Source organism: Prunus dulcis, chromosome 2 (genome assembly GCF_902201215.1).
Source record: "Prunus dulcis chromosome 2, ALMONDv2, whole genome shotgun sequence".
Taxonomy (NCBI): domain Eukaryota; kingdom Viridiplantae; phylum Streptophyta; class Magnoliopsida; order Rosales; family Rosaceae; genus Prunus; species Prunus dulcis.
In genome coordinates this window covers 18,258,600-18,282,196 of record NC_047651.1, presented here as the reverse complement: position 1 = coordinate 18,282,196, position 23,597 = coordinate 18,258,600, and the positions used below count along the sequence as shown (strand labels likewise).

General features: G+C 36.6%; 4 protein-coding genes and 2 non-coding genes across 6 annotated transcripts; 2 read left to right on the top strand and 4 right to left on the bottom strand.

Annotated features, from left to right (window-relative positions):
• Positions 1 to 1,384: 1,384 nt before the first annotated feature.
• On the bottom strand, positions 1,385 to 2,585 carry LOC117619523 (pathogenesis-related genes transcriptional activator PTI6-like). Its single transcript, XM_034349502.1, has one exon. It carries the CDS (start codon positions 2,456 to 2,458, stop codon positions 1,595 to 1,597), a length of 864 nt encoding a protein of 287 aa, XP_034205393.1. The 5' UTR covers positions 2,459 to 2,585; the 3' UTR covers positions 1,385 to 1,594.
• A 2,485-nt stretch (positions 2,586 to 5,070) lies between these two features.
• Positions 5,071 to 8,381, bottom strand: LOC117617514 (ubiquitin-conjugating enzyme E2-17 kDa-like). The gene is made up of 4 exons (XM_034346914.1): positions 8,185 to 8,381; positions 7,262 to 7,389; positions 5,884 to 5,988; positions 5,071 to 5,447 (listed from the first exon to the last, which is right to left on the bottom strand). The coding sequence occupies exons 1-4, from the start codon at positions 8,252 to 8,254 to the stop codon at positions 5,304 to 5,306; spliced, it is 447 nt and encodes a 148-aa protein (XP_034202805.1). The 5' UTR covers positions 8,255 to 8,381; the 3' UTR covers positions 5,071 to 5,303.
• Positions 8,382 to 12,243: 3,862 nt separating this feature from the next.
• Positions 12,244 to 14,742, bottom strand: LOC117618650 (NDR1/HIN1-like protein 6). Its single transcript, XM_034348322.1, has 2 exons — positions 13,559 to 14,742; positions 12,244 to 13,017 (listed from the first exon to the last, which is right to left on the bottom strand). Exons 1-2 carry the CDS (start codon positions 14,302 to 14,304, stop codon positions 13,002 to 13,004), a joined length of 762 nt encoding a protein of 253 aa, XP_034204213.1. The 5' UTR covers positions 14,305 to 14,742; the 3' UTR covers positions 12,244 to 13,001.
• A 1,938-nt stretch (positions 14,743 to 16,680) lies between these two features.
• TRNAM-CAU lies at positions 16,681 to 16,752 on the top strand. Its single transcript has one exon. It is a non-coding gene; the product is annotated as a tRNA-Met (tRNA).
• Positions 16,753 to 17,441: 689 nt separating this feature from the next.
• TRNAM-CAU lies at positions 17,442 to 17,513 on the top strand. Its single transcript has one exon. It is a non-coding gene; the product is annotated as a tRNA-Met (tRNA).
• Positions 17,514 to 17,598: 85 nt separating this feature from the next.
• On the bottom strand, positions 17,599 to 21,710 carry LOC117618649 (putative glucose-6-phosphate 1-epimerase). The gene is made up of 8 exons (XM_034348321.1): positions 20,530 to 21,710; positions 20,300 to 20,374; positions 19,753 to 19,809; positions 19,501 to 19,664; positions 19,150 to 19,284; positions 18,929 to 19,031; positions 18,331 to 18,430; positions 17,599 to 18,057 (listed from the first exon to the last, which is right to left on the bottom strand). The coding sequence occupies exons 1-8, from the start codon at positions 20,638 to 20,640 to the stop codon at positions 17,864 to 17,866; spliced, it is 939 nt and encodes a 312-aa protein (XP_034204212.1). The 5' UTR covers positions 20,641 to 21,710; the 3' UTR covers positions 17,599 to 17,863.
• Positions 21,711 to 23,597: the final 1,887 nt, after the last annotated feature.

Sequence of the window (23,597 nt, the reverse complement as noted above, 5' to 3'; positions counted from 1 at the left end):
TATTGGAAATGATCAGCCTGTTGAGACTTGAGTCACAAGTAACAAAATAAATCTCAATAGTATGCACCATTATGAACTTGAATTATTGGACCGAGCTTTGTAAAACAGTAAAACTCTGACATATTTGATTAATACGTGATTATTTATTATGAGAAGAACAAAGTGTCTCCCGAATAGGTGTAAGTTTTTGATTGCCAAATACCAACATGAACTAACACTGGGATTAACTTTAAGTAAACAGAAATTGAAGATTTTGGACTGCAAAAGGTTGATATGCATGCCATTTCTCATTGGACAAAAAGAGTAGAGAAATGGACCCAACCCAAGTACAGGTTTTGCAAGAAGAAGATCTGATTTTACCAATACAGCATCATTTATCTCCTTTGGAGAGACAAAGTCTAGTCAGAGAAGGCATGCAACTTGCAAGTGGGTCTGATTATCTGATTTGTGAAACGAAACCTCGTATTTCACGATGCAATTTACCAACAGTAAAAAGGTGTTTTGAACGTTAAAATTACCAACAACCCAGCAAGTAGCAAGAACCCTTTTGTGTAAAATTTGACCAGGAAAATGATTTACAGGTTCTGTTGGCCGGAGATTCAAGAAACATGCCGGGATTTCACCTGAAAAGCAAGCTGACAATGTCTGGGAATTTCTGAAAAAGCAAAGTCCCCTCTCACCCTTTTCCTTTCCAAGAGGTCTAGGACTAGGCTTATAGACTGTTCGCTTAATATAATGGTTTCTAGGTTTTGGGGTTTGGAGCAAGGCAAAGGCCAACATCACCCTTGATTTACCCTCTGCTCTCACTGTTACGTGTTCTCATCAGAGTCAGAGTCCCCAATATGGGTCAATGACTTAATGCTGCCGTGCTATGTTTCACTTATTAAAATAAACTCATAAATCCCTTTCAACCCAAACAAAATGCAAAACCAATGTCTCTCAAATGACTAGTGGGTGCACCATTCAACATGAAAACAACTTTAGCTTTGAATGTGGATTAGTTCAACGGTAAAATGGTAAATATGAGATAGAGCTGTGAACTCGAAACTTGAATGTTTTAGGACTCGTTTGGGACTGCTTCTCGATAAAATAATTTTGCTCATAAGCATTTTTCAAGAGGTTTCAGGAAAAATTCTTGGAAGCACATAGTATGTGCTTCTTCAAAAAGCGCTTCTATGACTTAAAAGCGCTTTTATAATTATCTGTCAAACACGATTAAGAAGCACTTTTAACATTATCGGAAGTACTCTTATTAATTAAATAAAACAAAGTACAGGTGTGTTGGCAAAATTAAAGTCACTAGAATAATTTATCCCCCACCATAAACGGTTTATGGTTTATATGGCATAACGAACAAATATCTCATACGAGTCACAGGCGCCACTTGAGCAAAAATAAAAAATTATAGGATCAAGCCAAAATCTCGCATCATTCATTCAAACTCTTTCCTGATCATCATCATGCCTTCAATTTCAAAACAAATTTACAAAGTGATTAATTAACTTAATTATATAGACTACAGAGCATAATTTACTGACAAGTAGATCAAAACTCAAACCACTCTCGGGCACTCAAATCTGTCTAAGCATTTCATTCAAAGCGCACCGCTTTCATCACAAGCACCTTCGAAGTAATCCTCCACGTCATCCCACTTACAAGACCGGAAATCGAGCGACAAATCGGAGAAATCTTCATTTTTTAACAGCATTTCCGGTACGACTCTCATTTCGTCGAAAAATATCGGCGCGGGAGCTTCCGGTTCAAAACAATCGTTCAGCAAAAACTCAGACTCAAACGCCCCGAAATCATCTCGCTCCGAAATCCCGACCGGTCTCCACTCGATTTCGGCCTCACCGGGGCTCAAAACAGAGGTCGGAGAACGAAGACTGTGATCGCACTCGCCGATCACAGCAGGGTTGGGGGACGTTTCCCAAGAAATCGGTTTGCAGTCGTAGTCCGGAGTGGCCGGTACGGCGATTTCGGGTGGCTTGATGAAATTGGTGAAGGCCAGATGTCCTTTAAACGCAATGGCGGCTCTGTCGTACGCCAAACCGGCCTCCTCCGCCGTGTCGAACGTTCCGAGCCAGACCCGGGCCCGGCTAGTCGGGTTTCGGATCTCCGCCGCCCATCTCCCCCACCGCCTCTGCCGTACGCCTCGGAACTTCTTCCCGTTCGGGGAAACATTGTTGCTTTCGTCATTTGCTCTGCACCTCGGAGCCTTAGGCTTGGAGAAGAGCCTCGGAGCACTGCAGTCTTCGATTCTGATTTCGTTGATCGTGCGCTTCACGACGATTCGTTCTTCGCCCTCGTCGCCGGAGGAGTCGGTGGCGTCGCCGTCGGTGAAGGAAATCCGTACGATTTTGGGGGCTACGATATTGGATTCTGGGGAATGCTTGGTGAGCGTCTTGACGAACTTGGTTGTGACGTTTCGATGCTCCGTGTACTTGGTTCGATTCATGGCTGTTGCAACAGACCAAGAGAAAAATCTAGAAATGAAATGAGAAGAAGAAGATAAATTTGCAGAGCAACTGTAACTGATGAAGCATTAAGAAAAAGTAAAAGCTGAGAATAATAAGAGCTGAGAGAGAGAGAGAGAGAGAGAGAGAGAGAGAGAGAGAGAGAGAGCTAGCAGAGGAGTCAAAATGCCAAGAATCGCAGTTTTATAGGAGTATCTTAGCAGCCTCCGACAATTTCGTTTTTCCTCTTTTATTAAAAAAGAATGTTTTTTTTTTCTTTAACAAGGAATTAAATAATTTTAAATTTCATTCATAATTAACAAGCAAATAAAAAACACGTTTTAATTAAGATTCGTTTTTTAAATTTGTGGTTCATTTTTTTCGTCTGGGACGTTTTGAAGCAAGAGTTTATGGTATGTAAAGTTAAAACAACGTCGTTTCATGGATACTTTATCAATATATCTCATAGGAATAACAAAATTAGAAAACTAATATTAAATGGATATATAGCAACGGAAAAGTTATTTTTTGCTTGGCGACCAAGTTTCTGCTCTTCCATTTTCCATTTTTTATTTTTTATAAATGAAGTCAACCTCTAGTGATTTTTGGTTTTAATTTTGAATTGCTTGAAAAATATTTGAAGTTTTCTAGGACATAAAAAAGACAATAAATTAATATTGTGGGCCCCGTTGATGCTTGCGCACCAAGAAACAACTTAAAAACATTTCCCAGTTCCCACAAAACTACAAATTTGTCTCTTAGTTATCCCTTTCCTCAGTTACCTTATTTGATGAAAGTCATTAATTTATTTTCACCAAAAAGCAAAAGTCATCCATTTATATATTCCTGCTTTTTTAAAAAAAATAAATCAATTAAAATTCTGTCACTCCAAAAATATGGGTCGTTGACCAACCAAGACCATTCATTTAATGCTGAATTTTTTTAAAATAAGAAATAAAAATGGAAGAAAATCATTTGGGTCAATTTGGGCTGTAAAACTTACGGATTTTGTGGCTTGGGAATTGGCTTCAATGAAACTGAAAAGACTTGCTCTTCTCTGCTCTGATTTGTTGCTGTCAACTTGCCACACTTCACGCTCCTTTTCAATCTTCTTCCTTTTTTTGTTGTTGATATTTTCCCAATTAATTTGAAACTTGGAAGGCTTTATTTTGGGGGATTTGCTCTGACAGAAATTGCCTCTATTTTCATGAAAGGCAGGGGATGGGTAAGGAGATCAGATTTTTTGCTTGGAAAGAGAAACATGTAACAAAAAAGTGGGTTTGTTTTCAGCATGCAAAAACCAGGATATTTCCTTACTTGTCTGTTTCACTTCCTTTATGAACTTTATTTTCTAGTGTATGCATAATCTTTGGCATTATTTTCAATCCATGTTCAAATAAAAGCTTTTTATAAGCAATCTTTCTTAATAAAAGTGGAAAAGTTGTCTTACCTATATCTACTTCAAATTTCAAAAATTAAAAATGTTATTTGAAGCAAAGGACGGTTTGGAGCAAATGCTCTCTACATAACTGGTCGTGGTCGAGTTCTAGTATCCGAGTAGTGTGTGTGAGTCTAGTGTGCAATCGCCCTTCTCAATAAGAAATGTTATAAACAAAAAACAAAAAAAAACAAAAACAAAAAAAAACTATTTGAAGTAAGAATTGAATTGTGTTGATAGCACATAATGCATCCAGTTGAAACTTGGTAAGTAGAAAGAAAGCCAAAAAACATGTGGTTTATAGAAGAACATCTTAACAGCTAGGGGAACTTTTTTCAAATAAAGTTCTCAATATGGACAGTTTTTTCTCGGAGTGGAGCATTGAAGACTGAAAATTAGAGGAAATAAAATCACAACTTGGTTGACTTGAAGGAGTCGCACTCAAACTAATTACTCAGTATCGGAAAAAAAAAAAAAATTTATCAAACATTTCATCTGGCCTTTCCCAATTTGGAGGGTTGAGAGAGACGTAAACAATGTCTTCCTCTAGGACCTTGACTCTTTTAAGTCAATGGCCCCAATCATGCACTTAAACAAAATTCTCAAAATTGGTTTTAGTTTTTCATTTTTCATTTTGTGTGCTAGAATATAGAAGAAAAAGAGTGAGAATGAGAGTGAAGATGAGATTGACAGTTAAGATTAGAGGGGAGGATGGGAGGAATGAATAACGAAAGTGAAAACAAAAACGAAAATATATTTGAAATTGTTTTCACTTTTGTTATTCCTCCTCTTTCATCGTCTCTCAATTTCATCCTCACTTCTATTTTCCTCTATACTTTAGCACAAAAAATGAAAACTAAAAAGTAAAATTGAAATCATTATCAAACGTGTCGGAAGAAAGGCTTGATCATTGTAAGGAAGTTTTAGCTGTATTGCTTGAACCAGGTGGTCTTGGAACATTCTTCAGAAAAATCTATCATGTTCAAGCAAATGAAGCAGCTCGGAAACGCATTGGAAACGCCCTCCTTTCACGTAGACGCTAGAGGGAAGGAACAAATTTTTTGCAATTTTATGGTCGTAGCAGCACCTGGTTCTGCTGTCCAGTACAGTAGTTCTGGCATTAGGGTTAATATATTCTCATACAACAAATCATCGTGGGGACGTAAGGTTTCAATGTCAACAAACTTCTACTTTCACATATAGACAGCAAATTGAACATTAACAGCTGATATTTCATAGTTGCTAAGTATCCATTAAACCACCTAAAACATTGTCATCATTTGCGAGGTGTACATGTAGATCTATTCTTCAATGTCTATTACAAAAGTTCGGACCACACTTCTTTTATACATAACAAGAAATACAAGGAATACAAGCCGAAGTACTGCATGCCCTCGCTACAAAGCACATTAGCCCATAGCGTACTTCTGGGTCCAGCTCCTAGCGGTTGTCTCGTACTTTGCCCGGTCTGTCTTGTACATATGAGCAATTTCTGGCACCAGGGGATCATCTGGGTTTGGGTCCGTCAACAGGGAACAAATGGATAGCAACACCTGAAATAGGAAACAAGAACCTTTCCCACCCTCTTAAAAACCAGCAGATATAAAAGAGTGAATAGGGTACAAAGCAACCATGCATTAACAAATGAGCCATTCCCAGTCAGTGCCCTCACTCTCAAAATGTTTTGCTACAACAATGGAGAGCAGATCCAGTGGCATATGCTCCTGAATGGAAATCCAGATGAGGGGTACATGGTGAACATCAATTTATAAATAATTTGTACCCATCTAATTTTCCTCGTAAGCCTACTTCCCAAAAAGATGCTGGACAAAGTATTTAACCAGACACACCACAATCTGGACTTCAGCATGGAAAATATGGGATCTGTGGGGTTCTTCATGGTAATCAGCACGCTGGATTCATGTGGACTAGGGAAATTGAAAACCTATATCATATTAAATCATAACAAGGTCATTAAGAGATCAGAACCTTAGATATGGTTAGAGCAGGGCTCCACTGCTCTTTCAAAATGTCAAGGCAGATACTTCCATTGCTGTTGATATTTGGATGAAAGACCTTAGTCCTAAACGCAACCTGCAAAAACAATTAGGTGACAGATATATAACAAGTTAAATTTCGTTTAGTGGTTTCTAGAATTTTTTAGCAAAAGCATTGGAGACAATAACACATGATACACAATTAAAATTTCATCCCAAGGGATCAATTTGATCCAATATCCAATGTGCCTGGAGGGATCAAGAGTATTTTCTCAGGCCATGACCAGCAGAGCCCAAAGTCATACACAGAATCGGCCTCGCCAATACAATGGGCAGTCGCTAGGACTAGGCCAAGGTTTCCTGACTCGGTCCAAGACCCAAGCCAACATGCCTGACTTGAGGGCCTAAGGCTTGGCCCTATATGTTTATAACAATAAGAATGTTCAAACACATACTCATACTGTTTAGTAGTTTATAATACAAATGTCTTATAAGCCCTTGCGTGAAGATCTAAGAGTTTATAGGACAAACACTTCATCATCACCACCTACCAAAGCAAACAATTTTGTCTTCCCTATCAAAGAGCAACAACTTTGCCACATGCTAAAAACAAATAGACAGAAAATTAAAAAGTTGTGGATGATTAAGATTATTCCACCCAACCATTTAAGGCACAATAAAGAATTCACAAATACTACAGTATTGCAACACCACAACATGATCTAGTGGTTGTGCTCAGAGGTCACAATGCCTATGTCCTGGACCTATTGTCATCCATCTAAACGTTTTCTATACACCAGATACGGTTTCGAAAAGTTATTCAGCCTAACTTATTATTGCTCTTAACATCACTAATTTGATAAAATGTGGTTCCCTTTTCTGTTCTAGTTTCATAGACAGTGAGTTGTAGATTTGGGATTCAATTCAACATTGGTCAAACTGATAAAATTTTAAATAAAATACAAAACCAGTATTTTTTCAAAAAGTCTGACAAAAATTTCCGATGTTTCCCAAAACAATTGGCAGAATGACATAATTTTTCCTCTTCCTTTGGAAGAAGCAAATTTTCTCTGATATTGTTGATGTTTAAGACCAAACCAGTAGTTTTCTCGAAGAGTTCAACAGAAATACATAATTTTTCCTGCTATTGTTGATGTTTAAGACCTCACACATCATTCATTGGATCTCTGGACAATGCATAAATACTAAAAGTCAAACCCCCCAAAAAAAAAAAAACCAAAACGAAAGGGTCAGGGAAAAGGGGGGGTGGAGAGAGAGAGAGCGCGCAAAAGTTACCAAAAACACAATTGGTTGGCATGAAACTAAATTAGAAACTTGTTGTATAAAGCAAAATAAAATTGATGTCATACCTTAGGTGGTTTGAATGGATAATCAGGAGGGAAGTGAATGGTAACTAGAAAGACACCCCCTGCATAAGGACTATCTGGGGGGCCCATTATCGTTGCTTGCCAATGAAACATGTCCTCAGCGACAGGCCCTGTCATCAAAGACAAGTAGTGTACCTCAAAATCGTCTCATAGCAAACAATTACTAATATATTATTATAAATAAATTTATTACACAACGTTCAAATGCATGCCTTATTCAGCAACTAGAAATAATCAAAACGGCTCTGTTTATCTATAAATTATTCTTACTTCCAAAGTTCAGTAAATTCAGAAAGAAAGAAAAAAATATTTCTACAAAATTGTTTATCTTTGTGTCTTAGTTAGGACACAACTCAATGTCAGGTCAGTGATTATCAACCAAGACAAATTCACCATAGGCTGCAATTTCCTTCATATAATAAATAGTATGCACTCTAATCCTTGACACAATTATCTGCATGGCTCAAGTCAAATTTCAATTAGCACATTACAACACCAAAACTTCACAATTTTACAACAAATTTTCCACAAATTACATTTGAAGCAAAACAAACCCAAAATCCCTCCTGAACCAGTGATGAAGAAAAGATACTATATTTCATTGCCTTAATAACACAAACACTGTAAACATGTAATCAAAACGATAATTTCCACCCAACCCAAAATTATTTTTGAAAGAAAATAGCTTCAGCTGCAACAAGCACAAACAAAACCAAGCAAGCGAACGGGCAAACATAATACATAGCAAAATCTAACATTTTACAACGACCCATATCTGCAAAAGAATGAAAATTCACAGATCGAGCTTCGAAAGAAGCTTAGGACCATGAAAAATGAAAGTAAACGCTAAAACCCAACGAAAAGATAAAAATAAAAACATGGGTTGAAGAAGAAGGAGATTGTACCTGCGCTGCAAGAGGTCGGGGGGTCCTTCTGGAGATCTTTGAGCTCCTTCAAGATCCGTTTTGAAGCCATGGATGAACCTCTTAGATCGTAACGGATCTAAAGGAAGGAAAAGAGCTTAAAGAGGAAGAAGAAAAGAGAACGAACTGGACGAAGTGTACAATAATAAGATGGAAGAGCAAGAGACAGAGATATATGAATAAAGGGTAATGCTAGAAAGACCATCTTTTTTGTACCACAATTGTATACCATCTGATGTGGCATGCCAAATCATTTAATACAATTATATATATTAAATTTTTATTCTCCCCTAATTAAAGCACTGATCCCATCAGATTTATTTATTTATTCATTTATAGCCTTTCCTCTTCCTCCTCCTCCGTCTCACCCATTTCATACAAGGAAAGGTAGTTGGGTTTTGATTCTAAATATTATATTATTTCAGATCTACAAGAACACTATAGTTAGATTTCTGAGGGAGTCCATGAAGATATAAAGTTTTTATTGGATCAGTTGCTTTTTCCACCACATTATAGCGACTAGGTTTTTTTTTTTTTTTTTTTAGGCTGCGAATTTGACCACTAGTTGCAGGCCGTAAGAGACAAAAGAACAAAAAATGGCAGCCAACATGAGGAAAGGGGTTGATTCTGTGTTTAACACCCATGAAAAATCCGGCAATCATAAAATTGTTTTGGAGAAGACAGTGTAGGAAGAAGGAAGAAGAGAGAGTGAAGATAGAAAGACTCCTATCGGTAATTGTGCTGTAATTAGGGGATAATAAAATATATTTAGCTATATTTAATGACTTTTGTGCTTTAATTAGGGGAGAATAAAAATTTAATATATATAATTGTATTAAATGATTTGGCATGCCACATCAGATGGTATACAATTGTGGTACAAAAAAGATGGTCTCTCTAGCATTACCCATGAATAAAATATTGTATTGTCAGTGTGTGCGTGAGAGAGAGATTCCAAGAGGTTCTGCCTTTATGTGAATATGATTCTATGGAATTGAGATTAATTTATGGCCGTTTATTTTGATGACTACTGTTTGATTATGAATTTCAACGGCGGTGGTTGGATTTGGAAAGTGCTTTAATCATATTTACCTCAAATGGGTGGTTCTGTAGGACCCACTGGACCTACAAAACTCCGACTATTTATTTGACCACTTGGGCAACTCGGGCAGGTTCGAGGATCAATCTAACCCTAACCCAACCTTTACAACTTGGGCTCTAATCTGGGTTCAGGTTAACTGGAGTTAGGCTTGGATTCAAGTAATCCTGCAACACTTCGATATTTCTTGCCTATAGTATAACTTGATTTCCTTTTAATAAAAACGGTAGTTTAAAATTACTATAATGGTATGTTATTAATCTGTAATCGAATTAAAAGGAATTATTTTGAGGATGAAATTAAATTAAGAAGGAATTGGATTGAGAAAAATTAGATTCCGAATTCCTATTGAAGTTGTTTACTAAATTATATAGATTGAGAAGAGTTAGGCCATCTCCAACAGTGGAGGACTAAATATAGCCCATCATTTATAATTTTCTAAGGAATAATGTTGGGCAATATTTTTATCGTCTCCAATAGTGCATGGCTAAATCATAGCCCCCTCAATATTTTAAGTAAATTTAGGTTTTAGCCACAAAAAAAATTTTACTTTTGGAAAAAGCAAAAGTTTTTTCAAAAAAGACATAAAAACTTCTCAACTTTCAAATCAAAGACATGCAAATGTAAATGATTCCTTAGGAAATTCAAAAATAAATAAGGGCAATTTTGTCCATTTTTGCTTCTTTTAAAAAATTTCTCTCTCCTTTGGGTTTTTCCAAAGTCTCCTAATATTTTATTAGTTTTAGTATATTCTTCAAATATATTGGATAATTTAATTAAAGTACAATTTTAGACCATATTTAAATTTATTTTAGAAGAAAAAAATATTTTTGGATAGGATTTTTGACATCCACTGATAGGATTTTAGAAAATAAAAATATTTTCGATAAGGTATGACTAATTTAAAAACAACAACAGCCCGCCCAAGAAACTAAAACTTTAATTTAAAAACAACAACAATACATTAATTTAAAAACAACTAGTCGATCCAAGAAATAATAAAATAAGATATAGCTCATTCAAGAACTAGGCCACATTTGGCCCTTTTGTTCCGTTGATTGGGTTTGGCCCTGTGACATGGCACATTTAGCCCCATTGCTGAAGATTGTTTTTTTGTGTGAAATGGCTAAATTTGAGGATTTAGCCCACTATTGGAGATGACCTTAGATTTTGGATTTCTATTGAAGCGGTTCACTAGATCATATGGAATTTGGACAGAGTATGCTACAGGGCTGGTGAACGACTGTCTGCCTTTGCCCGCGTCTAGGCCAACCCAGGTGGTTCTACTACCCCTATTGCAACGATACATAACTGGACCAAGCCGCAGCCGGGTTGTGTGAAGATTAATGTCAACGGTTCCTAGGTAGCAAGTACAGCTGAAGGCGGTGTGGGGCTTGTGGTAAGGGACTCTGTTGGTGCATTTGTTGCGGGAAAAGCACTACACTTCGATAACATCTACTATGCAACACAAGTTGAGGCGATTGCTGCCCGTGAAGGTGCAATATTGGCGGTGGAAAGGGGTTTCACTAATTATATCATCGAGAGCGATTCTCTCCAGATCGTCAGTGCTTTGAGGACTACCACTACAGATCGATATGTTATCAGTCCTATAGTGGAAGACACCAAAAGCTTATTGTCTCCGATCATTGGAGATGTTATTACCCACATCTGTCGTACTGCAAATAGGGTGGCTGATAGAATGGCACGCTTTGCTCGAAATATAGGCACAGTTGCCACTTGGTTCGAGGAACCACCAGACTTCATCATTGATCTCTTATTTGATGATTGTAACTAGAAGTTTTTTCGGGCATGTTCAGAGGGGGATTAGGGGCACTCTACCGGAGGTAAGGCTCCTGCTCCTACTTTGCAGTCAAGCGGGTACGGCTACTTTATTAGCCCTACGTCTGAACCCATTGGTGTAGAGACACTCGCTTAATCTCTGACGACATAACCCGGCTTTTGTACTTGTTACTTTCCATATTTAATAAATACCATCACCTTTCATTCAAAAAAAAAGAAAAAAAAGAATTAGAATACCACTTCCCACCGAAGAATTGAATTCTTCCAAAATTAGGAATATTTTGTGTGGACCCCACTTACTTTTTAATTATTTAATGTGAAGTAAACACATGAATCCTCCATAACTAAAATTTAATTTTTAATTATAATTCTAATTATTGATTAATAAACACACCATAAATTTATGTAAGATGAAAACTCAAATTTAAATAAAAGGGACGGCTCATTGCCACCGGTCCAAACCGAACCGTGCCCACCCCTAGCCATGATGAATGGGCCTAATCTTACAATCAGTATTTTCAATCCTAAATTAATGCAAACTTAAAATTTAATTCCACAATTCAGCCTCCACTCCAAAATTAAAACAAATAGCACCAATTCCAATTCTATAATTTTAACCATGCAAAATTGCAACTAAATTACAAATTGACTCTTACAAAACAACATGAGCTCTAAAGTTCCAAGCAGACACCAGCATTCAGCATCCAAATGAATGGCTGGCAGGTTACAACATAAAACTCAAGCACACTACCAGCAAGGAGATACACATAGTATGAATTGTTCCATTCACAATGCTTCTTCCACTTTTCATACCCATTTGATTTATTTCCTCTGTCATCCTTCCATATTTTTGAACTCTACAAGTTTAATAAGTTCTTGCCTCATTTATGCACAACTCTTTATGAATTATGTTTAATTACTTTATTTTCCTTGCTCAATAACTATTTTCCATAACCATATAATTTAATCAATATGATGCTATCATGCAATTATATGGCATGATAGAATTCAAATGCACCAACTTGTACTTAAGTACGAAACCGAATATATTCTTGGATTCATCATTTTTTTTCTTCCCTTCAAAAGATCATCGTTGCAATGAGAACCTTTGTTAGTGAGTATTCTATGACTAAATAGTCCAATTAAAAGATAACATATATTTAGAATATGAAAACTGACCATCAAAAATGTGATTGTGTTTCTAAGAATCGATTACAGTAAGAAAATATGTACACATTAATAAATAGTATCTCCAAAGGGCAGATATCATATTACATTAAAGAGAAACAGATATACCATCACTGTCTTATGGTCTTTGCTTCATTTCCCTTACGACGTAGGCACTCTTTGCACCATCCATAAGTTTGTCTCCCAATTTTACCACATCAATAAAAAGATGCTACACCTTATTTTACAAAAGGAACGAAAAGAGATGTTACACCTTATATGTTTACTTTTTTATTTATCATTTTTTTTTTCTACGAGAAATGCAGATGGCAAGAACCCAAAGACTCCAAATTCCAATCCATCAACAACCATAAGAAAGAAGCTTTATAATATGAAGGAAAAAAAAAGAAGAAGAAGAAGAATGAAACTGATAAATAATTAAATTAAACAAATAAATAAATAAAACTCAATTCCCAGGCCCCTTCTTAACTGATATTCCAATTGTATCAGAATGATCCAAAGCTTAAACAGGGACAAATGTTAGCCTGTTTTTAAGATGATATTTGCTCCCTCCAATTTTTTTTTTTTTTTGTAAAGGCTCATTATAAATATTAAAGATAGATTAGGGAGATAATCCATTCTTTACTCTTTGGGTAACAAATGTGTGGGCTTGAAAAATTGTAGCATCCTCCAGCTGACCAACTCTCTCTTCTACCATCAGCCTTGACACGTATCAACGAATGTTGATCCTGCAATCAAATCAGCAAACCCAGAAATTAATTAAGATCATTAGTGTATTCAACAATCAATTTGACACATCAACTTGAAGAGTACACGCTGCTAAATATACGGACACATGCGAAGAGAATCATACGAGGAAATCTACACAAAAGGGTTTGATCATGAACCTAAGTTGCCTTAAAAAAAAGATTTAATACAACTTACTATAGTTTACTTCGACTCATCTTGTTAAAAATAAAAAATAAAAAAAATTATGTTACAACTGTCGTCTTGTCTATATGAATTACGTCAATAACCATTTGATGTTGTGACACTCAATCTCTTGTAATTTACATTTTGCTAATCTTGTTCTGATTGCCATTCAGATACCATTGACTTCAACCCATTATTTTCAAGTAATTTATGAAGGTAATAATTCCTATTAAGAAAAAGTGAACCCGTTAACCCTAACAGTTAAAGAAATGTTATTATTAACTACGAAAATCTAAAACATGAAGGCACATGCAAAAATCAAAATCAAAAATTAAAAATTAAAACAAAATAGCATACCATTTGAAGGCATTGATGGTGCACTTGGGCATGTCTCCAGCATCCACATTCTTCAACCTCACACCACCACACAACACATTGATCTGCATCGTCCCCACCCTCCACCCTTGGATCACATACCCAACCCTCGTCTTCCCCTCCAGCGCCACCTTTATCTCCTTGCTCTTGAACTGCCCCAGCAGCTTCTTCCCCACCGGCTGCTCCACTACCTTGTTCCTCACCCCGCTCTCCACCTTCACGTACGTCGTGTTCCGGTGCCGCTGTGTAAACCCCTTCACCTCCTTCGTCCCTATCCCCAGTCCGCCGTCGTTCTCGTCCCCGATGCTCAGCGACATCTCGAACCCCTCGCTGTAGTAAATGTCCAATTTGGGATTTGGGTTCTTCACTTCCACGCTCGTCACCGCCTGGACGTCGAGGTGGGTCCCGTCAGACTTCGAAACGGCGTCAAATTTGGGGATCTGGAACGATATCAAGTAGAAGGCCGGGAGGCGCGGGTCGAAGAGGAGGTAGAAGATCCCGCCGGCGAGGGCGACGAGGATGACGACGATGAGGAGGAAGGCGCAGAAGACGCAGCAGCATATTTTGCAGCAGCTGCCCCCTCGTTTTTTCTGCTTTTGGCGGAGAGTAGGCGGGTAGACGGGTTTTCGCGGCGGCGGCGGACCTGGTACGGGTTGGGCCGGGTAGTTTGGGGTCCCGTAACCCGGCGGTTTCTGGAGCACCGGTTTAACCGGGGATTGTTGGGCCATTTATTTCTCTGTTCTTAAATGTGGTTCCTCTGTTTCGGATAATTTTGCAGAGGAAAAAAAAAACAGAGAACCTCAAAATGCGATTGAGATTGAATGAATTTGCAGACAAATTGCGACTAATTTATGAATGTGAATTGATTTTCAAAGGAATTCGATTAGTGGGTATTGAAATTAATCTCAAGGACAGGGACAAAGGGGGAAAAAAACCTTACAAATGGACATGAACAAGAAGAGAGTGGCAGCTCATTTTTTTAAAACAGAGGAATTTGAAATTTCAGAATTCCTGATGAATGTGGTGCAAAGAGGAAAATATCAAATGGGTTGTGAAATCTGTGGGGAAGATAATGAATGGAAAAGAAAGGAAGCGAAGGGTTTTTTCGTTTTTTTGTTGTTCTTGTTTCTCGGAAAATCGGATCAGGAAGACAAGGTCGTTCAATTTACGAGAAGGAGATAAAAGAGATAGGGATAGAGAGACAGGGACGGGTAAGCAGTACGGTTGGGCCAGTGGGTCATTCAGTCGGGTCGGGGCTCCTGCAATTTAAACGCGATATTCACGCGCGCCGTTTAGATTCTGACCTGGCCCTATGAATTTTGGACATTTGGTGGTTTTTTTTTTTCGTGAAATCGTTGGGTTGCTTCGTTGGTTGAATGTTATGCTTGAATGGCCAAAAACCGGGGAAGGCTGGTGTACGATAGAATTTAAAAACAGTTTTTTTTAAAAATCATTTCAAAGGGTAAGAATGAAAGCAAAAAAAATATAACCACCAAGAACAACAAAAGGTGAGGCTTGAAGTTGAAAATGAGAGGCTCCGGCAGAAAATTTAGTCCGCCACCCACCCACCACCACAAATGCAAATTTAAAACTGAATTTGAATGCTTGCCAGTCTTCCTATGTATTAGTTGAGAATTATATATCAATTACTGTATGTGATAACAATCAAATGTGTTAATAAATTTATTACGCAATATTATCACGTATTAAAATTATCACTTTTCGATCATAAAAGTATATATATATAGAGAGAGAGATTTAGGGTTTGCATGCAAACATCAACCCATGATTTCGGCTGAAGCAAGCTACTATAGTACGTGATGCAATCATAATAGGCATCTCGACCACATAACATAATATTTTGAAGTGATGGTTAATGAGGCAAATTATAGAGTGGCAATTATTTATATGTGTTACTATTCGGGTTTCTTTTTCTTCCCAAAGGTATAGCTCATTTGCGTGCTCATATGAACTTATTTGACTACTTGATAAGTAATATCAACAACAATGGTGACAGATTTCCAATTCATTAATTACCAAAATAAATGGTCCAATTAATTCCAATTTCAATTGGACAAAAACTGAGTCTTGTTCAAGATTTTTACGCCATAACATGTTTTCTGATTGAGTAATGCTATTTGGACACACAACATTGACCACCTTAACTGACCATCTTATGTGGCAACTGATGTGTCATGCCATGTCAATTAATGAATATCGCCATGTCAATTGAAAAACTATAGCATTCATAGTGAGTGGCCTCATGGCAACATTCATTAATTGACATGACATGATACATCAGTAGTCAGTTAAGGTAGTCAATGTTGTGTGTCTAAATAGCATTACTCTTTCTGATTTGCTATTCACATTATTATTTTTGTGATCCTTATTGACGAAGCCACATACGAGGGTCATGGCTCCTCCAATTTACATGTGGTTCCTTGTAAGTTTAAATATATTTATAATATTTCGTGGAAAAATTTGCAAAAGATTTATATGGTGGATCCAACTAAGTTATTAAGGCTCTGTTTGGTATTCTACTATAAAAAATAAACTTAAAAATTGTGATTCTTTTTAAAAACATGAATTTTCAAATAATGATTTTAAGATCTAAAAACTTGTTTGGTATTGAACTCCAAACTATTTTAAAGATCTAAACAAAATTGAAATTAAAATAAAAAAAATCAGAAACTCTAATCCCCAAATTAAAATTAACAAAAGAAAAGAAAAAGATTTGAGACATAAAATTTCAATTTTAGTGGAGAGAGAGAGAGAGAGAGAGAGAGAGAGAGAGAGAGCTATAAAATTTCAATTTTTTAGTTTTTAGTTTAGATTTTAAAAAATGGGCTTACCAAAAATCTGTTTTTGAGTTTATAAAATTAGATTCAATTGATTTTTCAATAATTAAATTGAGAAGGGAAAATAAAGCATCTAACGAGGAGAAAGGGCCATCGTGCAACATTGGTTTTGGGTTTAAGACAGTCACGATATTTACAGGCGGGAAAGGACAAGGAGAGCAAACAATAAGAGACTGTTCTAAATAAACTCATTTCTTAGTCTTATTAATTATTTAAATAAACTATTGAACACAACTTATCTTAACAATCAGAGTGGCGCAGCGGAAGCGTGGTGGGCCCATAACCCACAGGTCCCAGGATCGAAACCTGGCTCTGATATGAGTGGCTCCCAATTTAAACCCTTTTTTGTGGGTCCAATTTTTGCAATATTTCTCCTTTATGCTAATTATATATCCTTGTTTACCCCATAAAATTAAGATTAAAAACAACAACAATGAGATGAGAAACTTGTTAAAAAGAAGCAGAAGAATCTAAGCTCCTCCCTGTACATGTACGTACATACCCAAAGGAGAATCTGGAGGAATCTCTCGCAATCATGCTGCCGCATATGGAATTCATGAATTTTTCCTACTCTAGTTTGATCAACGTTAGGCAGAACTGCTCCTTGTATTGCCCGAGCTTCGCCTGGATATTTTCTCCAGCATTATAAGGTCCTAAATGAGAGATATTATAATACAAAGAAAAAGGATGTTAATGAAAGTGACCGTGAAACCAACCAAACCATTAAGGGAGCCTTACATTATTATTCAGGCACACTCGAGAAGAAGGAAAGATAGAAAAAGTAGGGAGGGAGGGCTCCAACTAAGTTATTAACATTTTTGACCAATTGCTTTTTCAAGAATTAAATTGAGAGGGTAAAGTAAAGCATTTAACGAGGAGAAGGGGCCATCGTGCAACATTGGTTCTGGGTTTAAGACACGATATTTACAGGCGGGAAAGGAGAGCAAACAAGACACAGAGTCTTACTAATTAATTAAATATAATATTGAACACAGCTTATCTCAACAATCAGAGTGGCGCAGCGGAAGCGTGGTGGGCCCATAACCCACAGGTCCCAGGATCGAAACCTGGCTCTGATATGAGTAGCTTCCGATTTAACTTTTTTTCACTTCACCCAAATTCATCAGTGTCTAATACCCTCTTTTTTTCTTTTTAATATTATGATTAGGCAACTATCAAATTTTAATTTCCTTTCAACCATTATTTTTCAAACAAAAACCATGGATGAAATTACAAGGTTTTTAACTACCTCCCACCCTTTTACAGAGAAATTAAAAGATAGAATGAGAGGAGGGTCTCAGTGTTACATTTCAAGATTTTTTATAAGCTACAACAGGACCCTTCTACAATCTCAGCTATCAGCCTAGTCCAACAAAAACTAAAGCACTTTACCCTAATAACCCTGTACTGTTCTTCAAAAACCTCCCTTCTAAAGATCAAGGTGCTCACTACAGAAACTAGAAGGCACAACTGATAGCTGCAAACGCCCTGTCCATTCCTCACCTGGCTTCAAGGTGACAGGTTTCTCGATCGCTGCCCCATCCACGCAAAGCATCTGTTTGTACTCCTCATCGCCAAAATCAACCATAGATTTCGATTTCTTCTCCCATGGATTCCAAACAGCTGTACATGGGGAAACAAAATTGTAAACAGAAAGTCAAAAATAATATCACCATCATATATATCTTGGGAGGATAATGTAACAGATTTACACAGCAAGTCAAGTCATCTTTATGTTCGAGCTTGTCAATAGAAGACTTGGATAGTTGAATATAAAATCTCAACTATCCAATTCTTTCAAAGTTACTGGTTGGCAAAATAACATTGAATAGCTTACTTTCCATAAATACAATAAGTAGATAAAAATGTTAAAAAGTTAAATATACGCCAGCTTACAAACATCTGGTAGTCCTTCCTTTCTGATTACATATGTCCGCTTTTTCTCATGATCAAGGACTGCAATTACATTTGGCGAACTTAGATACAGACGACTGACCTGCCGCGAGAAAGTTTTTTTATCTATAAGCCAAGGCCTTCATATTGCATCAACAATACTTGCAAGAAAGCAAAATAAGCTAATCTTTATTTCAAGCAGATCATAGAGTGGAGACTTGATGATTTTGTAAGAAAAATATTATGAACATAATGCTGTTCTTCCATGCTATTTTTAGTTGACAACTGGTTTGTCAACTACTAATGTTTCAGAGTAACCTTTTAGATTTGATTAAAACCTTTTAGAAATAACTGTACCATGAGTAAGACAATGAATTAAGTGTACAAATGGATAACCTTTTCACAGAATACGTGAAAAGAAATCACCATTTTGTTATAGTTGGCGAACATTTGTCATTCCTTTACATTTCCTGCCCAACAAAATCATGGGCTGCTGTGCTGGACATCTTGTTCACTAACGTGTGATTTTCCAACTCTAGGGTTTCCTGCATTATATGCAAAAGCAATTTCATTTCATATATATAAACTAGAAAAAATTTACCTCAGATTCAAAAGTTATGGCATCTCCTTGTTCTGTAAAACGTTTTCTTTCGCAAAGGTTGTCTAAGTAATCAAGTGTCTCCAGCCCTTCTATCCTCACCTCACTAAGGACAGAAGTCATTTTCACATAAATAAATCAAATTGCAAGAGTTTAATGGAACCACATGTGCAACAACCAAACAGCAGATGATTGTGAATTCAATTATATAAAGTGCTACATACCTTATATCAGAAACCAAAAAATAAGTGTGGTAGGCGAACGAGAAACTGAATGGCTTGCCATTGACATTCCTAACTCGTGATGTCAGGGTCAGATCTCCACTTGTTGCAAGAGACACCCTAAGGCGAAACTCAAAGCTGGAAAGGGAACAAAGAATTGAGAAGACAATTTTATGGGTTCTAACTAAATTCTTTTAATAATTAACATTCTGTTATGACTTGAAGTCATTTATTTATTATTAATAAATCCTTCCAATAATTAACATATTGTTACGCAGAAGCAAACTTCAATCAAGAGGGAGGAAAAAAAATAGTTACTAGTTTTATTTAAGAAGGCAGCATCAAAGCTCATACCTATGAGGCCAGCACTTCAGGTCATCTTCAGATGGTTTAAGCAGTAGATCAATGAAGGATTTTCCATGGGAATCATTTGGGGGATGCAGCTGAGGATTATCATCAATCGCCCAGACCTTGTTCCTCGCAAAACCATGCTGTTCAAGTGATCCACAGTTCCCAAACTTCAAACGCATCAAGGTAAAAAACATCAGATGGAGTTTTTCATTTTTTGAAGAAAGTATCATTGTATAGAAGAATAATTGATAATACCTGCGGAAAACAAATGGGAATTCCTCCTCGCATTGCTTTTGGAGGCTTGAAGATTGCCTACGGTTGATGAACCACATGTTAAAAGAATCTTTTGTGTACATCTCTAGTGGGTAAGACATGTTTTCAACTCTTATTGTCACAATTCATTGTATCAAATGTCAGCCCCTATATCTCTTGCTTAAAACAGAAAATGAAATTGAAAATTTGCTCCAACAGGAAACTGATTACAACCACATTCATCAACTATCAACTAGCACTGGTAGGATAATCCCAAAACAGAGTATTCAGTCAACCCAGTTTTACTTCATGTCCAGTCTAAGTTGTGCATAAAACATTAGTTCTTGACCAGTCAACCAAGTCATATGAATTGAGAACTCTAGTTTGACCTGGAAAATCTACAACCCCTGAAATCTGGTAGTTTACATATTTTGTGATTACTCATCTGAATAATTAGACAGACAAAATATTTGTTCAATCACAGAATTATAAAAATAACAACAAAAAGAGAGGATGGAAAATATATACAGTTGGAATTGAAAAATTATACCTTACTACTAGTGAATAGGAGTTCTTCCCCGTGCTTATTCCTCCAGGATGTGACCTGTCCTCCATGTAAGCTAACCTATATTATCAGAAGAAAAATCCTTAATCCCAAGCACACTAAACACCCCACTAATACAGAAAGCAAAATGGTATTTGACCACAATTTCTCTCCCATTACAAATTAAAAATTTAAGGATGATTCTAAATTGAATGCTTCGAAAACAATCAACTTACCCGGGCTGAAGCCCCTTGTTGGTTCTGAAGCAGGACTTGTTCCACCCCATTCCAATCCTTTGTAATCTCAATTGCTGCCCTATAATCCCAATCTGCTGCTGAATGCCCCATTTTGTAAAAACAGACAGAATTCTACCTCTCTAACTCTGCTATCTTAATTAGACACCTTGTGCCTTCCAAGCTCTAACCAAACCTCTCTAAAACAAAGGACACTGGCAGTGATGGATTAAAAGGAGCAAGAGTCCCACTGATATTGTTAAAGATCTAAACTTAACCAAACACCTAAACCTGTAATAAAGCAGTGATCTTTTCAATTAAAAGAGAAAACCCAACTACCATTACTTCTCAGATCCAGAAAACTCGACTTCTAGATAACCCCAAAATGCTAATGCCTGTAAAATGTCATTGAAAAAGTAAAGTCCAAATCCAGAAACCAAAGAAGTGAAATTTGGCAGCTGCACAGGAAACCTCCAATACCTACCTAAATTTCATAAAAGAAAGTCTACAGATATTTGCAATATATCATCAGATGAAGACAATCAATTTAATCCAGGATAAAGGGCTAAAATCCAAATATGTATTTCTCAACTGTAACATACCTTTTTTTTCTTTCAAAAACCCATCAAAGGAAAAGAGAACAAAAAGAACTCATTTCTCTCAAGAAAGAACTGTATCTGTAATTACTCTAAGCTACCCTATAAGTCTAACTTATAATAAAACCCACCAAGAATGACATCAAAAACTAGAATAAGCAAGTCCCTAAAAGTCAGAAACTTTCATGTAGAAGCCTCTTTAAGTACGTCACATGAACCAAAGGACTCAAAACTTTCAATCTACACAATGCCCACTCAAGTCAAGACCTTGAATTTGAAAGAGCACCAAAACTGAGATCATGTTCAAGTGTTAAGGCAAACCCTTTTCCTAGGTAGGAAGCATTCAGTGTATGTATGGGACTTGCTATTAATAATCTAGAAGAAACTAATGCTTAAAGAAACCCAAAGGAAATGGGAAATAAAAAAGACAAATTATAAAAGAAACAAAGGTGTAGGGGGGGAGGGGGCAGGATCGTGGAAGCATGGGAAGAAGTGAATAAAAATGGGAAGTATGTTTTGATGATAAGGAGGAAAAGAACAGTCTGTTCTTCTGTTGCTCACGCAGAGATCTAGGACGTGGAGATACGCGAAGTCCATGAAGACAGTCCAAGCGGTCAAATTTTTTAAAAAACAAGAATTTTGAGATTGAGACTCTGCCAGCAGTTTTTTTTTTTTTTTTTTTTTTTTTTTGCAGATTTTAAATGTGTTAATTTATGAATGTGGGTGAGCCATTCATTTAGACTTCACCTACCAACCTCGGCATTCATTTTATTTTTTCACTTTGATTATTATTATTATTTGCTAATGTCAACTTTGAATATGTCATGGAAATGAAATGACAAAAGCTTTGTGTCCTCCTATATTTATTGTGGGCTGTTGATTTCTTTATGGTCAATAATTTGGATATTTGGCTCTTTGAGGTGGTAGTAGTAGTAATACGTGATTTATTTTTTATTAGGAAATGCAATATTTCATATTATTAAGGTCAATATATTTTTATTTAAGAATCTCGATAAAACGAGAGAAATATATATATATATATTGTTAAATCGTCAACTGAGAATATTTGAGACATGTTTTTTTTTTAATCAATGATTTTGATTTTACACATCCTATCACAAGAAAACTACCACAAAATATGATAATAGTAAATACATTTCTTATCAATCAAAAACAAAGAAAGAAAAGAATAACTTCACTAAAAGGACTACCTCTATAGAGCATTGGGAGTTGCCTGATGAAAGTCTCTCTTTCCATTCTATTGCCAATAAGATGAACAATTTCTTTTCCATGTACGTCAAGTTGTCTGCTATTTAATAAGCTAACATTATTGGTTCAATTGAATAATATTAAGTCAATTGAATCATGGTAAATTTCTTTTTATTCCTCGTAATCAAAGAATAAAGATGGCTATTAGAGATAGAACTTTGTTAATCAATCCAGTTATACTGTTATAACTCTTTAACCATTTTTCGGATCCAAGTATCCTTTAGATGTTCGATTCAGTATCCTTTGGAGTCGAACCCATCTCCCTCTCTCTCCTCCAAAATGTCAATGAGCTGTACATTCCTAATTAGTCTAAGTCAACTATTTAATTATGCAAGATTATAGGAACATAATTACTTTCCTAGAGTAGTTTCCTAGGCTCTGTATATATAACCTTTCTATTTGTTATATATTAATATGAATGAAGTATTATTTTTTGACCAATCTGATATAGTATCAGAGCAGTCAAGCTTGACTATCTCTTGCCCTAACCCTAATCGCTTCTGCAGCAACAGCCGTCATACAGACCTAGCACCAGCCCATATTCCATCTCAAATCACCGTTTTGCAATATTCCATCTAGTACGCAGCACCACAAACCCAGCACCAATACCACCCATATTCCATCTTACAAACCCATTCAAACCTTTCCTCTAGTCAAATCACGTTTTGCAATATTGCAAATCACTTTCCACTCACAGACCCATTCAAACCGTTCCCCTTGTTCTTTTTTTTTTTTTCCCCCTTTCAACCCGATATTTCTTATTGCAAAACAGTTTGTCTTATTGGCTTTGTCCTCCGTTCACTTGCTTTTCCTCAACTTGATATTTCTTTTTTGTCCTTTTTCATTGGTTGTCAGCCAATATCATGGCCAACGATGATGGGTCAGCAAACACCAATCAATCCTTGGTGTCGGGAGGCTCCAAAACTACCACACAAATCGTCACTTTGCAGAGTGACACCTCCAACTTCTCCGCAGGAATCAAACTGGATGAGAATAATTATTCTCTATGGCATCAAATCATAGAGATGAAGATAGCTGGGCGAGAAAAACATGGCCACTTGACCGGGGATATTGCCCAACCTGCAGACACAGATCCCACATTTAATAAATGGCGTGCATCGGATTGCCAAGTCAAGAGTTGGTTGTTCGACTCCATGCAACCTAATCAGATTAAACGATTTATTTGTTATGACACAGCAAAGCAAG